The 18,937-nt window shown below is 33.8% G+C and overlaps 1 protein-coding gene and 1 non-coding gene across 2 annotated transcripts; both read right to left on the reverse strand.

Moving 5' to 3' along the window:
* Nucleotides 1-4,909: 4,909 nt before the first annotated feature.
* On the reverse strand, nt 4,910-4,981 carry TRNAE-UUC (transfer RNA glutamic acid (anticodon UUC)). Its single transcript has one exon. It is a non-coding gene; the product is annotated as a tRNA-Glu (tRNA).
* A 1,104-nt stretch (nt 4,982-6,085) lies between these two features.
* On the reverse strand, nt 6,086-10,398 carry LOC110797147 (sulfite exporter TauE/SafE family protein 4). Its single transcript, XM_022002242.2, has 12 exons — nt 10,060-10,398; nt 9,797-9,956; nt 9,289-9,489; nt 9,074-9,135; nt 8,891-8,939; nt 8,728-8,783; nt 8,316-8,402; nt 8,174-8,224; nt 7,812-8,051; nt 7,022-7,115; nt 6,592-6,732; nt 6,086-6,491 (listed from the first exon to the last, which is right to left on the reverse strand). Exons 1-12 carry the CDS (start codon nt 10,216-10,218, stop codon nt 6,409-6,411), a joined length of 1,383 nt encoding a protein of 460 aa, XP_021857934.1. The 5' UTR covers nt 10,219-10,398; the 3' UTR covers nt 6,086-6,408.
* Nucleotides 10,399-18,937: the final 8,539 nt, after the last annotated feature.

Consider the following 18,937-nt stretch of genomic DNA (forward strand, 5'->3'; position numbering starts at 1 on the left):
AATACCTGAGTGATTGAGATTACTTGTTTGAGAACTACTTACTTTGACCGTCGCACCGTAAAAGGAGACTATAACGACAATGCTCAGTTAACCACCTATCAAACTAAGTCTAACCTCAAGATCGCAATATTGGGATTGTCCTCCCACAAATTGGGAAGAGATGCCAAAAGTTGTGCAAGGTCACTTAGAGAGCTAGAAACTGTAAAATGCATGGTCATCCTCAGATGAATCATATGCTATGATTATCTGTTTATTTGATCAGTTGAAATTTGACACCGAGAAATACTTCTAGACGTAATAAGGATGACCAGTCTTACCTTATGTTCATGAGCAAGCATCAAGCGACAAAGGAATTAGGAAATGCACAGTTGTCCCTAAGGACAAGTGGGAGACTGAAAAAAATATGTCCTTGGTCCAAGTTTGCATTTAATGCATTTATTGCTAAGTCTAATAAATGGGGTTCAGTATTAATTAAGAAAGATAATTATTCAGTGAGATCAAGTGATCTAAATGCCTAGCTAGAAGCCTCTTCAATTCAAGTGGAATTAATATTATTAATGCCACAACTTACTCTTGACTGAACTCGTATGGTCACACAAATAGTACGTGAACGGATCAAGTATCTAGGTGAATATTATATTAAGTAAATACTCTAATAATGGATGTTCAGAAATGATGGATGGTTATTTCAGTGGGAGCTAAATAAACCATCAAAAAGCAAGACAATAATATTTGTCGGAAAAGAAAATATGGTTCTGGGAGGGGGTCGAAAAAGCACGAGGCTAATGCGTGACCTTGTCCCTCGTGGGTGTGACGATTCTTTTTATTCAATCAAGTGTAATTGGATTCCCTGTGAGTATACACCCAACTGACTAGTAATATAGGAGTCGCCATTCAGTTTTTAACGACAATGAGAAAAACTGACAAAACCCGGTTATCGTGACATAAAGGGAGTGCAATTATGTTTGACCACGACGGCCGTAGGTTCCCTTGTGATCCCTGGTGTGGGGATCTCTCAATATACACCCGCAAGGTAGAGATTGAGGGTTCGGGGGACTGTAACTACCGAGAGGAGTACTTCGCTCGTCGATAACTCCAGAGGCAGGATATCCTTACTAGCTCAGCATAAATAATTGAAGGGACATGCGTTAACTATTAAACTAATCTGAGTTGATTTTAGCAATATGCAACATATAATACTAATTCGATCGTGATTATCTGATTTAAATAGCATTAAGGGACCTAGCATGATAATCCGATTTCCCAAAAATATCATATTTGTTAGGCGTGATAGAACAATCAGATTAGGTTAGTATAACAGTTCATAAAAAGGGCGAGGAAAGCAGTTAAATCATCGAAAAGGGACACATTACGACGCACCCTTGAGAGGTGCGTCACGGTTCTCAGAAAACTAACCACTTTGACTTTGCTATTTCTCCTTTTTATTTAACGAATCTCAATTATGGGACAGGATACGTTCTGTTTGATTTATGGATCGATTGCGACAGAACGCGTGAACAGTTTCGCAGCGAGAGGCTTAGGCTAAGGGTTGGAGTCAATACTCAGAATATAATTGTGTGTTGTTGTCTCCTTTTCACGTCGAATTTAGGGGCCTATTTATAGGGAAGAGTTCGTGGAAAGATAGAATTGCAGAGTTCTAATCCACAAAGAATTAGGAAAAAACACGTACCCAGGTATTTTCAGCGCCCAGGCCTGGGCGCCGAAGATTTCGGCGCCCAGAGCCAGGCGTTGAAAATAGGGTCTGGGCTGTTTTCTTTAGTCAGATTCGGATTCCTGAAATCCGTAGAGTTTGAGATTAATTCGAGTCTTTTAGCGCGTATCAATTTTATGACGGAATGCGTCTGGGCCCGTTACGAACTCTAGGCTCGTTAGGATTTTAATTAATACGTAACTCTTATTTCTGAATCATATTAGGAATAGGATTCTCGCAGTTTTCTACCTCATTTAGGATTTATGTTGGAATGCAACACCTAATTCTGACAGGTTTCTATCTTTTATGATTTGCCACTTTTAGAAGCTACCTTTTACGGCAGTTACTATTTTTAGCAGGTTTCCATAAATAGCAGGTTTCGGGTGAAATGAAAAGGGGAATTGAGATTCGTTTATTTCATAGGAGGTGCGTTGTCAAGTGGAGATTTACGTCTTCATCATCGAACATTTCCCTTGCGGGAACGGGGACAAAAGTAGGTGTCTACAGGTTCATATCGTGAATATAAATATTATCGAAGTCAAAGATATTATCGGAAACATAAATGTCCTTCGTATCGGAAAATATTATCGAAATTAGAAATATTGCAGGAAAAGGAAATATGGTCGGAATCAGAAATATTGTCGGAATAGGAAATATTATCGGAAACTGAAATATTGTTCAAGTCGGAAATAATTCTGGAATCGGAAAACAAATCGGAAGCGCGACGAGCGACAGGCCAACGCGCAAGCGCCGACCCATCGCTCGACGAGCCAGCGCGCAAGGCAACAGCACCGACGAGCATAAGGCTCAATACATCGGCGCCAGCGCGCAGGCCCATTGCCTAGCGTATGTGTGTGTTGGCCTGTGCTTGCTTGCTGCTAGCGCTGATGGGCCGCATGCAAAGCTTGGGCGCCAAGCTTGCTTACGTTGCAAGCAACATGAGCCACAAGCAAGCATGGTGGCCGACTTCCCTTAGGGTGTTTAGGGTTTTCGGATTTTTCCAAAAACTGCCTAAATTGCTTCTAGTTTTTGGCACTTTAGGGTTTTCCTATTTCCTATATATATGTGGTCTATGATCATAATATACATACGATGTTTTCATACTTTTTTCAATCACATGAAAGTGAGATCCCGAATTCATTATACCTTAGATTAAATCCTAGTTGGTTGAACCTAAGGCGGATCCAAACGTGCTGCGAACTTTCTACGGAGGAACGGTATTTGTAGCTCTAACTTGTTCTTGTACGGTTCGGGAGCAGCAAGGGAGGACAAGCATCATAAAGTATGTAACTGAAATTATGCTTGATTATGTGCATTTAACATTGAATTTGGCAATTATGATTTTTTCGCATGACATTGGATTGTTCATAACCTATCAGAGACATCCCCAGGTTCTGTAAGCCTAACTACTTGTTCATTATACACGGATGAAATTCTATTAATACCCCTTCTCTGTTTGACAGAAGCAAAAAAACGTGTTGTTTAATTCGCCAAGGGAATTGAAAGCCACTTAATTCTAGACTTTTGTTTCAAAGCTGACTCTTGAACCTTCAACAACTTCTTCAAACTCTCAATACACGCCTTTCTCCTGTACATCCAAGTCTCTATTAATAGGATCACTTTGGGGCAAATATTGCACATTATTAAGATCAAGGCTAGCTGCCTCAATTCGCTGTTCAATGCCTGCCAACTCTTCTTTATTTTTTTTGGTTCTACTACGAGGAGTTCCCATCGCTTTTGGCGAATGGACTAATCTCCCGCAGGAGTTTGCATGGGTACCTCGATGGGCAGCATCCCTCCCAGTTGAAGTTTTTTCCATTCTCAAGCCTCGAACCCGAGAACTTGGTTAAGAAGCAAGAGGCCCTTAACCACTCATGCCAACCTCAATTGGTTGCCAACTCTTCTTTATTACTGCTTTAGAATTAGTCTCTTATTTTGGCAATGCCAAAACTGTACTCCCTCCGTACTTTTAGGAGTTACAGTTGACCGAAACAAGGATTTATGATTGTGAGTTAATTTTCTTATAATAATGATGCAAGTGGTGGATATCTTAATTATTTATGTAAATATTTAATAGTGGATGAATAATTTTATTGTGAGAAAATATGTTGTGAGTATGTGTGGGGAGCATAAGACAAAGATAAATAATAAACAATGAGGGAGTGGGGATCTTGAGTATAATATTTTAATGTAAAAGTTACTCTGTACTAGCTAAAAATAGAAATGTACTCCGTAACTCCTAAAAATATACGACGAAATAGTATATGTACACACTCTGTAACTCTTTAAACAATACGTAGGGAGTAATATGTATACGTCACCAAATAATTAAATGTTTATTCTGGTGCCAGGTATTTAACCAAACACCGTAATAGTGATGCAAGTGGTGAATGTGTGAATTATTTATTATAAATATTTGATAGTACGTGGATGAATAATTTATTTTGAGAAAATATGATGTGAACATGTGTGGAAACCATAAAAGAACGATAAATAATAAACAACTAGTGTGTGGTCCGGGTATTGACTTCTATTCGGATTTTGTTTTTGTAATATGTGAACATATAGATAGTGTTGTCATCGACAGCGAATTACGGTGGTGACACAAGATTACTGGTCGATCAACAACTTTCCAAATATGAAATCCCACATTCGAAAATCATAACAAAGTCAAATCATTTTCTTCATCATTAGTTGATTTATTACTCAGCCTTCGTCAAAGTTTCCCCACTTACTCCTTATTACACTTTATTAAAACGTTTTTTGTTTTTTTGTTTTTGAGGCTTAAGCTAGAAAATTAATAACTGTACGTTTATAAATTAAGTAAACATTCCCTCTTATTTTCCATTTTTTTTTGGCATTCACTTTTATTCAATGTATTATTTAACGTCAAACAATCAAAAGAGTATATATGTTTATATAGAAAGATATAACATATATAAGTTGTGATTGGTTAAGATGGTAGGAAGTGTAACATTTAAAAAAGAAGTTGATGTTTGATCCTTGTTGCATGTTTTGATGCTAAATAATGGTGATGTGGCGTAATAATGATAGATATATGTGGCATGTATACGTAAATGTAAAAGTTACTAAAAATAAAATGTAAGTCTTAAAAAAATACGGCCGAAAATAGAATATTAACTCCTAAAAGCATCCGGAGGGAGTATTATGTTCATGGTACCAAAAATAAAAATGTTATTCCGATGCCGGGAATCGAACCCGGGTCTCCTGGGTGAAAGCCAGATATCCTAACCGCTGGACGACATCGGAATTGATGTTCAATATCGTAATCATATTGTATTTATTTGGTATCTTTATAGAAACAGAACCCTACTCGAATGACTGTGTCCCACCAAGACATCAAGTTAAAAGGGTCATTCCAAACCTTTCAGAATTTTACGTGGAGTGAACAAGATCGGTGAACCATGCAAGTTTATTAGTTTAACTTTGGTACACTTATAAATTTAACCATTAGTAATGTAATTATATTGTAGTAATAATGATATGAAATGGGGCCGATATTCCAGTTTGTTGTTCCACGTTAAAATCTATTTTTTCATCTGCTCTATAAACTAATGAACAATGCTCTTGCAAGTTCCAACAAAGAATAAGATGGCAATTGAAAAGATAACTTAAAGATACAAGTCAGGTATTAATTACTATAAGAGCTTCTTTATAGGATATCCTATTCCATATATGGAATTAATTATTATTTTTTTTTTGGTGTTAGCACCCGGTTCACCCTTAGGGCTAATCCAGATTTGGGGCGAGTTCTGAGTGGATAGGTTCCAGTCCCCTCTCAATTGTTGTTATGAGGGGATCGAGCACGAGTTCTCCCTACCAAGTTCAGCCTTAATCACCACTGAACCAACATGCAATTAGTATATATGGAATTAATTATAAGGACCTATTATTTTAATATCAACTTCGTATAAGAAGTCAGATATTTACATGTATGATCATATATATAACCCAGATAATATTGTTAGCATGCTCGAATTTGAGGTAAAGTAAAAGGCTTTCAAATAATGGTTTTCTGAAGGCCCACCCACCACCCTCTTCATCTCCATCTCCATCTCCATCTCCATCTCCATCTCCATTGCAGGAGAATGGTCGTCAGTCATGAGACACTCACCAAATAATGAATTGGTAGGAAACAAGATTTTGTATGAGACAATCTCACCATCGCAGTCGCAATCAGGTGACTGCTTGAGACTATTTAGCCCAAGACTAGGTTGCTCTTACGTTGTTAGTTTGTTACTTCATACCAAGTATGGGACAAAGGTTCCTACATATCCTATGTCACAATGTCTCATGTTCAGCAAACAATGCCAGGCGACCACATTAATTTATAGGAACTTAAAACATCAAAAATTCAATCAATAAAATGAATGGTTCATGTATGTGAATGTGAGTCATTCTTGACATGTTTCTTAATCTTAAATAAATAACAGTAACATAAACTAATTACAAGCAACATTAAGCTGCTATAAAGTATAGACCAATAATAATGATAGCTGAAAATCATATTAAACAAGAATACCCTTTTATTGTTTAACAGCAATGATCTGGGTAGTTAGTCAATAAGACATTGACCAACATTTTTTGGCCATTGCTTCCCATTCCAACAAGCCGATCCAACTTGTTCAATTTTGAAATAATACAATACTTTGTACACCCCATAAACTCATTCAAGGTCATTGACTCGAGCAGAAATCCAGAAATCCCATGAACTCGTGATTGTTTATCATCTGAATGCTCTTCTCTGTCCCAATAACCCCTGCACATATCAAATTTCAGAATTTTAAATTTTGTAACAAATGACTCAAAGATCATCAAGGTATCTCTTTGGGATTTGTGTTATTGGAAGAAGAAATTACCCATCGTCAAAGCACTAGCAAAGATAACCCCAGAGAGGATGAAGACAATGAGGGAAGCCCGTCTAAGGAATGCAACAAGTTTCCTAACAAAATATTGTCCCCAGAAGCCAGCCATAAGTGAAACCGACATCAGGTACAAGGCTGCACATAAATTTCATTATCATTAGAATTACAATAGGACCACCACATTCAGAAAAAATAATCTACTCGTATTATTGAAACCGTATAAGGACTTTTATTTAGCTAATTTGGCATATATTGCGTGCTATTATTTTACTCATATGACATGCTGACACCAGTGTTTCGTTTCTTATCTTCTTCTCCAACCACATGCTAGATTTCACAAGTTAAAACGATTCTAAAATTATGGTCCAAATAACAGAATTTGCCTGATAGATGTTGTAGATTAAACTTAAGATTAGGAACCTACCAAATGTAATTGGGAACCTATCGAGGAAGTAAAACTCCACCACAGACAAGGACGACGAGAACAGCATCACAAATGTTGCTGTTGCACTAGCCACCTATCATTATAAAACATGAACTGAATTAAAGACAAGTAAAATCAGATTAAACAAATTTACTACAGAGCTCAAACACATCACCGACGTTCACTGTTTCTCCGGAATTCACAAGTTTTACAAAAGAAAAACTGCTATCAACATATGTTTCACAATCAGAGGTACCGGTGTGAAAGTATACATAGTAAATCTGGTAAAAGGTCTGCAAGAACTACAGCTTTTACAAGGTTTCGTCAACAACTAGGGATCACTATTAGGGTATTTATACAACCAAGTTAGACGTAAATGTTACTATAGGGTCACACCTCCTAATAAAGGTGGGGTACTATACATATGGAACACATAAATAGCCATTTCTGTTTACATGAGCGATTAATGCCTACAAATTGACATATAGGATTAATAACCCTTCCAAGTGTTCAACTTATCACCCCATAAAATCTGGGATAAACTTCCGGAAAATTACCCCATAAGTTGACAACTAGTCCTATCAAGGCCTCTTATGTCACAAGCCACATGGGCTCATGGCTGCTTCAGATCAGAGTCAAAGGGGAATCAAACTGGCAAATGCTAAAACATATTAACCAATTAATAATAAATAATTGTGTCTAGGAGACTATGATAGATACTACAGTGATCTGAAAGTAATCAAACTTTACGCAAAATACAATAATGATAATATTAATGATTGGTATATACCTGAGGAATTACACCAATTTCAAGAAGTAGTGGACCCAGGATAAATCCACCTCCAGATCCCAGAAGACCACCAACAGTCCCTCCAAGCAGACCACAAAGTGCACAGAAGGATAAGGTGATGGGTGTAAACTCGATGGAAGCTTCGCAAACTGACTCAGTGTTACCAGCTATCTTCCTTTTCTTGCCTTCTTCATATAATTTCAGTGCTTCATACCCAAAAACTCCAAAAGCTACAGGAAACTGCAGAAACAAGCGAAAGGGTACAAAATGAATTTGAATACTGATAATTGGAAGTGTTTAAAATTTAGACAAGCAGCACATGGAAAACATGTTCCACTGAAAAAATGCTCGGAATTGAATACCTGGATAAGATTAAGCACCCAATACCATGTGGTACAGGCTGCAACATCATTCTGTTGCACAATATATCAAAATTTGTAAGCCATGGATCACATAAAATTTGCAACTAATGAAATAAGTGCGGCAAAGAAGTAGCTAGCTTACCTTGAGGACTTGAAGGAGCACGAAGGAAACCCATACAATAACCATCAGCAATAATCTCTTCCATTTCAGATTAGAGCACATAATTTGCTGCATATGGTAGGATCAAATTAGGAATATATAGTTCCATTTCAGCTCTTACGAAAGAGAATTAACCAACAATCTAATAATTGATCATTTGGGTGCACAATGAAGTAATAAATTCATGGAAAACTGTTTGGTTGTCTACTTAGGTACACAACTTTCTCCATTTGGTATCACTATGTGTGTTTTCAGAAACCAAACAGGCAAACAGCTCCACAGTTTTCCGTTTTCCAATGTTGTTCTATGTCAACTAAATGACTACTAAAAATCACATTCGATGGAGAAATATATCAACACGACTATAAACGTGTAAAAACATATTTTTACTAACCATGAGCGATTTTTCTTCCCTAGGACTTAAAGGCTGATACTCAGTGTCGATAAGGACTGCACATAAACAAACATTAAGCTTAGACACATCTTAACCCCGGATAAGAAAAAGAAACTTTGAACTCGATTAAACAAAGAATTGTTATTAATCAATCGTTACTCACGTTCACCACGAGAATTAACAAAAGTATCCCTCTGTTTTGCCAATTCTTTCTGCAACATTAAAAAGGTTAAATTATCCAGCAGAACGTCTTAGAAGAATCAAGAGTCAATAACTGTATCAAACTTCAAATAAAATAATAACAATTAAGTAGAACAAACTAACTAGTACATAATTAAAAAATTACATTTAAATGAGTCTCCTCTTTCCACATCATAATCCCCCTGCAGAACGATCTGGATGACGTGCCTGAAAAGCACAATAACGGATCAAGCAAGTAATCTATCAATAAATTAACCAAACATTGACTAAAAATCTAATCATTCAGTCATACACAAGACAACAAATGAAGATTAATTCAAACTAATCAAGTGAAAGAAAAAAGTATTATTAGGCACAAACCTATGAAAAGAATAATGATGAGAATAGTAATCAACCAGTAGGGAAAGACAACACTAAGAGCAACTCCTATGGTGATACCAAGCATAAGCATGGGTTGAAAAAGGAGTGCCAAATCATAGTCCAAAATTGGCACATCTTTTGATGGGTGTTGCACTCTCAGATTATACCAAACAGATGATGCTGATGCTGCCATAATCATACCTAACCACCAAAATTACCATCCAGAATTCCAAAAATTAGAACATGCAATAAAAAGAGAAGGACAAAATCGTTCTGTACGACATCAACTATGGCTTTGGTGCAGAGAGCATCACCTAACATAATAGTGAGTGCCGCCTCGTACACCCGCTTTGGTTGGTGCACCTCTCCGCACTAAAACTATAGTTGTGTCATAGAGGCCAATTTTACCGAGTGAGTCATCAGTCATGGTATCAAACAATAAATATGCAACTAAAAAGAACATACAAATATGCAACTAAAAAGAACATATATAGCATAAAAATTGTACATTTGGAAAGAGCAGCAGCAGATTTGGTATCAAACCCAACAATTAATGTGAGCATTGGGACAAAAATACCACCACCACCAACCCCACCAACGGTTCCAAACGCTGATCCCAGAAATGCAATTAAACTTGCCACCACAATTCTCCATCCAAATTCCAATTCCTGCATAAATTAAATCAAACCCACAAAACCCCATTAACAAAATCAGCCAAAAACGAATTCCAAGCAAGAAAATTGAAAATAAATAAATAAACAGAGAACATACCGGCCAAACTCTCTGGGTGTTGGAAAGTGCATAATTAAGCGACAATAGATTGTGATTTTGATGAAATTGCTGCTGTTGGTAACGAGTTAAAACAATTACAGAGGAAAGAGCCAAAGAAAATGTTGATAAAATGTATAAAAGCAGCCCTTTTGTTGCCATAGTTTTGCTGAATTTACTGTTCTATTGCAAGACAGTGAAGAAGAAAATAGAGGAGAAGAAGAAGAAACTCCCAAATTTTCTCTCTCCAAAATATTTGTAAATTGAAGAAGAGAGGGCGTTACGTTGCTGTCAAATTTGTGAAGTAGTGCATTATACGGAAAATTAAGGAACGCATGTGAGATTGTGGAGGAAGGAGCGAGGTTTATTATAGGATCATACTCTTGAAGAGTTGGGACCCTACAACACTACTAACACAATTTTTTTATTTTTTTTTATTTTTTTTTTTGCGAATAAATAGTAATTCCTCCGTCTTTTAATACTCGCAACGTTTGGACTTTTGCCACTATTTATATAATCTACTTTGATTATTCTTAGTGCTTTTTATATAAGATAAAACATAGTCATGTGGGATCTTGTTAGATTCGTCTCAATGTGTATTTTTAAAATATCAACTTTTTATAATTTTTCCATAAAGAGAATTTAAGATATAAATGATCAAAATTGTGCATTGGCATGCGTGAAACTAACAAACGTTGCGAGTATAAAAAGACGAAGACGGAGGAAGTATGATTTTACTTTTATTTCAAAGTTATATGGAAATTTTGGAACAATTTGATTTACTTCTAATAAAAAAAATTATGTGCCCGTATATGGGAATAAGGGATCTTGATTTACTTTATGGAAATGGTAATTACCTAAATTGGTTTCATATATGAACGTATGATCAATTATGGGTAAATTATGGTGGACTCAATGACTATTTAAAACTAGTATTTTATGTACGCGATGCGTGCGGAATTTTAAAAATATTAGGCACTAAAAATTATTCGCAAAGTCTATATTTTGCGATATTGAGGTCATACAATACTCGTAGCCTTACATGACGAAAAATCGTATTTTATGACCAATTAAAGTTATTAAAAAAAACTTAACATTATTTTGTTACAACTAACATATCCCATCGAGAAATCAAAATAGAAGTACTGAAGTAAAGTTATTAAACATATGAAATAGTAAGTATCACTTTCTTATCAAGTTAAAAAGATATATAGAGATATATATTTCTATTATATATTCTCATATGATACGATGTGGAAGAATCGAGTATATTAAAATACTTTGTAGTCTGTACTACATAATACGCCAATTATAAAATTAGTCAAATCTATTTTATTATACACAAAAAACACTTATAGACGTTATAATCAGATAATAAAGAGAATATAATTTATTAATTAATTTATCAAGTGAGGTCGAAAAGTTGAGAATAGTATTGCTATTAAAATCTGAAAATAATACATGTGTATCATTTTTCGTTCTCAAAGCCCAAATAATCAGCCGGCCCATTTCGTTTCAAAGCACAGCTCCTCCTATCTCTCTATAAAAGTAACAGGTTATTCCTTACCCTATTTCTTTTTGTTGAATTCGCCGTTGTATTCTCTCTCTTAAACATATTTGGGTTTGTTTCTCATCTCTCCTTTCTCTCTCCTAACTCGTTGCATAAAATCCTTCGTTTCTCTTCTCAAAATATGGTTTCAACTATTTGAATATCTTAGCAAAAAAAGGGCGAAAACTTTCAGAAAAATGAACATCAGGAAGATCTTTCGCAGGTGTATTCCCTTCTCTTCGTCTTAAATTAGCCTTATTTGCACTTGATTTAGAATTTTAGGGATTTATCAATTCATGTTTTTGGGTTTATAATCGGAATTTAGTTAATGCAGAATATTTGTTGCATAATTTTAGTTGTATTTCGTTGTCTTAGTTATTTGTCAACTAATTTATTTGCACTTTTGATTTGCATGTTGTGTCCCTCCATGGGTTGGAGAGAGGGGTCCAGGAGCGGTGGTGAGGCGCGCGAGGCACTGTTCGAGGGGCGCGAGGCGCTGGCCTAAGCTCTATCCGAGGCGATAGGTACCATAATCTGATTTGATTGATATTTAATGATGGTTTAATGATTTCGTTTTATCTGTCTCTTTTATTTTCGAAATTTCACAATCTGAAATTTATTTTTTTGTTTGAAATTGGGTTATTCGATTTATTAGGGTTTCATGTTTGAAATTGAACCCAATGTGAGGATATTAGGTTATTGTTTTGTTTTGGGTTCTCGGTCATTGAGGTAGTTGGGTTTCATGAGGGATTCATTTCTAATTCGGGATTTGAGATTATTAGTTGATTTTAGCTTCTGGGTGTTTGAAAATTGAGGGTTTCTTGGCTGAAATTGATCCCAATTTGGGGATTTGAGATTTTTTATTTGAGTTTGGCTTTCATAAATTCTGTCTGCACTTTTGCAAATATTCCTGACCTTTTCCCGTTCCTTCTTAGAAAATTTTGTAAAGGCATCTGAAAGCTTAGAGCTTGTAAGATTCCATAAAGGTGGTGATTTGGACCCACCTAACAATTTAACTTTGTCAATGATTTCATCAATCTCCTCGGATCCTTTCTTAACCATACGGCTTATGATATCACTACTACAATGCACATGAAACAATTGACCATTCATTGGGAGCTTCGACTGTTCTTGAACAATTTCCTTCTGGTAATTGATAAAAGTAGGGTTTCAAAATATGTAATTTATACCCTTATATTTGGTGATTACTTGGTTGATGTTGAATTTTTTTTCTGGTATTAATTTCCTTATTCAATTTCTAATGACTTTTTCTGGGTGATTTTTATTATAATTAGGGTTTTTTCTCCATTTTTCAGTGTGTTAACCAAGGAGTGGGTGGAGGGCGGGTCTTCATTAAGTATTAGAGATCATTTCTTGTTTGAAATTGAACCCAATTTGAGGATATCAGCAAATTATATCACCAATGTAAGTTATTCGCTTTTAATCAACAATAATTACTTTTATTTAATTTAAAAACTAATCAAGTAATCTGAAATAATGTTGAAAACTAATTATTAAGAAAATACTTTGTAATGAACCGATTTTTTTTCAAGTAATTAAAGTAATTAAAATAAAATAAGAGACGATTTAATTAATTAAATTAGGAGTCGATTTATCAGCATGAATTCAAATCTGAAATAATTAATTAAATTAGTTTAAAAGCATGGCTATTAGTATTATTTTTGTTTGATTGGCACATACCGTATGTTGTTCGTTATTTGATCTCGTTATGAACTTTTAACTCAACTTCAAATCTGCATAAAAACCAATTCAAGTCAATTATTTTCTGATTCATAATTGTAATGACACAAAGCTCACAAATGTAAACAGAAATTCGTAATTCTCCCAAACATGATTTTAACATAAAAAAAAATATAAGAGATTATTTAATTAAAATCATGAATTAAAATTTGAAACAATTTATAATCTGCAATTTCATATTGCATATTCAATTTGAAACAATTTATATTTTGCGGATTTGCAGATTTTAATCTGCAATTAAAATTCGAAATAATTTTTAATAGAAGCATGAAAGTTAATTGAAACTCATAAAAGAATGAAACTTACATACCTTGTATTTTCAAATCTGCAAAATAAATTAACGAAATTATATAAGTTAGACCGATTTAATTCTAATGACATCAATATTATAAACAGAAACATAAGAGATTCATAATTCTCTCAAAAACCCTATAAACCTTTAAAAAATATAAGAGATTATTTAATTAAAACCGTGAATTAAAATTTGAAATAATTAATGTAAATTCATAAAAGCGTGAAAGTTACATACCTTGTACTTTGAAATCTACAATAAGAGATTAAACAAACATGAATTAAAATGTGTATTATTTTCTAAAAAACATGATTTTAACATTAAAAAATATAAGAGATTGTTTAATTCAAAGCATGGATCAAAATGTGAAATAATTAATTGAAATTCATAAAAGCATGAAAATTACATACCTTATATTTTCAAATCTGCAAAATAAATTAAAGAAATTATATAAGTTGGACCGATTTAATTTACATAGCAACAATCTTTAAAAAGAAAATTTGTTTATGCATACAAATTCACGAATCATTATTAATTTAAATTGTTTAATTTCTGTTATGCATACTATATTCCATGTACTTTGTGCATATTACAATTTTAATGGCCTTATCCTTGTTGGTTATGCATTAATATTCACGAATCTATACTAAAGGTGTTATTATTTTTATTGTTTCTTGCAAGGACTCGTGAAAAGTATACTTACTTGTATGGGAGCGACTTCAAGAACGATGATATGGTTCTTCTGAGAATCAAACGTTGCAAATGATTCTTCTTCTTCTTCTTCTTTTTCTTCTTCTTCTGAGAATCAGTGTTGTAGAACGTTGTTTTCTGGTTCTTGTTTTTGGAGTTTTTTTTTCTTTGGAGATTTTGGAGATTTTTTGGACTGTTTTTTCGTTTTACTATGTAAATTTGTTTTAATTTGGCAATTAGAATAATTTGTAATAATTTGTAATAATTTCTTTCCTAATGTTTATTTAATTTCCTGATTTAAGTAATCAATCAGCCCTAATTTAAGTAGTGCATTCAATTGTTCAACCTATGGGCCTTGGTAAACGATTTTGGGCGTTTTTTTAAGCCAGTCAAATTAGGTTGATAAGGTAGATCACAAAGTAAAACCGGGGAGGGTATTTCTGTAAATTTAATGGGGGACACGAAAAGTTAATTTACAAAAACGACCTCAGGAGCTGGCTTATATAATAGAGATGATGCTCCATCACTTCAATGGTTAGATAGAAATAAAAGTTAAACCGAGGTTATTCATAAAAGCTGAGGCCGGAGATAAAAATAAAAGTTGAGGTCGGAGGTAGGGATGATATTGGGTCCAGGATCCTATCCGATCTCCATCGGATCTATCCATAAAATAAGGGTACGGGTCTTTATGTTTTTGGACCTTTTGGGTTCGGTTAAGGTATGAGTGTATGTGATACCGGGTAGGGTAAGAGTTGTAAATTTTCATAATCATACCTACACAATGGCATGTGCTTTCTGCTCATGATATGGGTCTTGTCTAGACATTCGTATATCGATTCAGATTAATTTTTCTGTGCGACTATTTGGTCCACTAAATTAATTATGTTATTGCCTTTAGACATTCATTTGATCCTACTAAGCCCAACATCCGCCATTTTCGAATATTTATGTTCAGTATTTACCGAATAATATTAATTTGTTCGCCTATATATTTAATCCATTCACATACTATATGTGTGACCATAAGTTGTGTAATTGGAAGAGGCATCCAGCTAGACATTTTGAACATTTGATCTCACTAAATATAATTTACTCACTCCATTCTAATTTAGTCGTTACACTTACCTTTGCACAAATTAAGTTTTAGGTGATAAGTGATTGTTTGGTTATCAATTGTTATTTTATTTAAAAAGTAGATGCGATAGGAGTTAGAGGGGTATTTTTTAATTGAATGTGAGAGGGTGTGGGGAAAAAGAAATTTAGTGGGAAGGGAGAGACAATATAATACTTGTGGGGTCATTTCTAATTTAGAAGTGTAACAACTGTCTAGGACGGACGAAAAAAGAAAGTGTAACAATTAATCTGAGACGGGGGAAGTATTAGATTTCTTATTAAAAACATACTTGGAGCAAGGACATATTTCCTTCAATCTCCCACTGGTCTTTAAGGACAAGTGTGCATTTTATAATTCCTTTGTCACTTGATTCATTCTCATACACATAAGGTAAAGCTAGGCATCCTTATTATGTCTAGAGGTATTTTCAGGTGTCGGAGTTCCACTGATCAAATAAACAGATGATCAATGCCTATGATCCATCTGAATTGGTCATGCATTTAACAATTTTTAGCTTTTCGAGTGGCCTTCGCGATTTGTTGGAGGACAATCCTAATCTTGCAATCTGCAGGTCACACTTCGTTTTATAGGTGATTACACGAGCATTGCCTTTATACCCTCCTTTTATGGTGCGTGATAACGTCAAAGTAAGCAGTTCTCAAACAAGTGATATCAAACCACACGAGCATTGAGAATTAGTGTCTAATAACTTTAATGAAGTTACTTATGACAGACTTTTCACATCTCTTATAGTAAAATTTTATAGGTCTGTATGATACTAATATTGTCAAGTAAGTATCTACGCAAATGATTGTGACAATTAAAGGTCGACATAATTTAAAAAACATGCATAACTACTAGTCATCTTGGAATCTAGTTGTCTAGGGCTTTCTGTAGAGGGTCATTTTCGGCCGAATTCGGAAATATTTTCGTATGTGAATTTTAATGACTTTAGCAAGATGTTTTGGTAAATTGCTAAACACGTCAAATTCGATTTAGTTAGTCAAAAACCATGAATGTAAGAGTTGACTTAATATTTTACAATTTGGCCCTCAAGGGAGCCAACTAGAGTTTCATGATTAGGGACATACTAATCTTTACGACTTTGAACATTGAAATTGAAAGAGTCGCCACAAAACCATTTATAGTCCGTTTGGAAAGACAAAGTTTAAGAGTTCGATTAAAGTTAAGATTGAAATAATTAAAGGTTAAACATTAGTAGCAAGCATCTTGTGCAGTGCGAGCTATTACATAAGTTAAGGGAAAATGAGGGCTACTCACATATAATTTATAACTAAAATAAGTTTTGAGTAATTCTAGTAAGTTTAGATAAGTTCGTATAAGTTCAGAAAATATAAGTGAAATCAAGTGAATAAAATACACCCTAAGTTATAATAAATAAAGAACAATCATTTAATAAAAGTAGTACTCGCGAAAAATATATCGAGACGAATTTGACAAGATCTAACATTAGTGAAAATTTATGTTCTATTATTTCTAAATTAATTTGAACACATATTCCAAATAGTCAAGAACACATATGTACTAACATTTAATAACAAGAAAATTTGCAAGAAATCTGGAGTGTCGCGTGTCTCCTTGAAAATATATTTCCATTATATTTTATTTAATTTCATGCCCCTTCCTTCTCCAATTTCATGTCTTTTCACCCAAAAAAAATCATTTTCCTTCACCTACAATAAATTTCATGCCTCTTTTTATCTTTTATTTTTTTCTATTAATTTCAAGTAATATACCAACTTATATCACTATTTTCATTGTTTCTTACGAAATTAAATACATTTACTCTTTTAGTTATCTGATGGATATAAAAATTGAACTCACCTTTAAAACATAATAAAAGTTGTGCATAGCACGGGGACAATACTAATCTATACTAATATATTAAAAAGTGTTGCTAAAAACGTCTATGTGCCATGTAAAACTCTCCCCTTTATGTCATGTCATCCACTCGCCACCAAGGTTATGGCATGCCATTGACAACCAAAATATTTACAATAAGGTTCAAACATCAGACCTCAAGTTTTAGAATAAATCTCATTATCATATTAACCAACCAATAATTGTTATTTATCTATGAACATTAGTTTATAAATACATGTTAACATGAAGTATAAAACAACTAAATCTTTATATTACCTTTTATTTTTTGCGGACTATATTGCAATAAAAAAATAATTAAAGTAAAGCCATGAATTTAACATAATGTCATAAGTCTCATAAGCATCAACTATAGAAATGTCCTTTCTGTATGTACTTTAGTGTTTATTTTAGTTCCGCTAGAAAATAAGTTAATTAAATTATAAGATGATCTAATTGAAAAATTACTTAATATGATAAATGACTTGGTGTACCTATGTAGGTGACAAACTTAATGAATCTTTTTACTTTACGAATAATGTACTTTGGTCAAATATGGAGCTCAAGAAATTAAAAGTAGCATACTAGCAACTGATACATAGCCTTAACCACACACTGGTTTAGAAACAAAAGCAGCGTATATGTTAATGATGTTTGCTCCACACTACGGATATTCTTGTCTTAAATTTAAATTTATTTTCATCTAAAATTATGAGTTAGGAAAAAAATATGACGGAATAAAATTGGACCATATTTTGTAAGATACCCAATTGGCGTATCCAATTTCAATTTTACAACTCTGCTAGAGGATAAAACATATCGATATCAATTCAAAATTCAATTCCCCCTTATTCGTTGTTTCCCTGTCAGTATTACATGAATACATGAACATCTCTCTTGTATTCTTGGAAACTTAATTGGTACTTGTAAGTTCATTTTTTCTAGATGTATGATTACTGATATTGCATTACACAAATTCTTATTTACAAGGGTTGTACAATAAATATTGTACACCGAAGTAAAAGTTAACTCAAAATGCTTAAAAGTTGAGGTTATATATGTAAAAGTTATCTTTTTTTAGTGATAAATTTTTTCATTTTAATAAAACTTATTTCTTCAAAATCACTAATAATGTATAAAATTAATCATTTAACCCTTTAAAATGTTTATCTATCACCTTTTTTTTTACTAATATAAAAGTTAATCAAAACTAAGTTAAAGTTACAAAAAAATGGGTAAAAGTTATCTTGGTGCACAATAAATTTATTGTACACCTTGTACGCGCAAGACCTTTTGATTGCATTACTTGGCAGTTGGCACTCGTCATTGCCAATCAACATTTTATTCATGTGGGCGAGGGGGTCGAAAAATGAGATGTAATTTTCAGATGCACAACCTTTTTTTTTGTAAAAATGGATTGCGTATTATCATTGATTGTCTTATTTATTCTCTCATCTCGTGGCAATCTATTAAGTTAAAAGATTAGTCTGGGTGGCCATAGCCTCCTTCCACTAGATCGTGGAGACGTCATTCAGTTTTTCTTCCGTTCTCAGAGAAAACTGACAAAAACCCGATCATTATGGTACAAGAGTAA

Source organism: Spinacia oleracea, chromosome 5 (genome assembly GCF_020520425.1).
Source record: "Spinacia oleracea cultivar Varoflay chromosome 5, BTI_SOV_V1, whole genome shotgun sequence".
In the NCBI taxonomy this organism is placed as follows: Eukaryota; Viridiplantae; Streptophyta; class Magnoliopsida; order Caryophyllales; family Amaranthaceae; genus Spinacia; species Spinacia oleracea.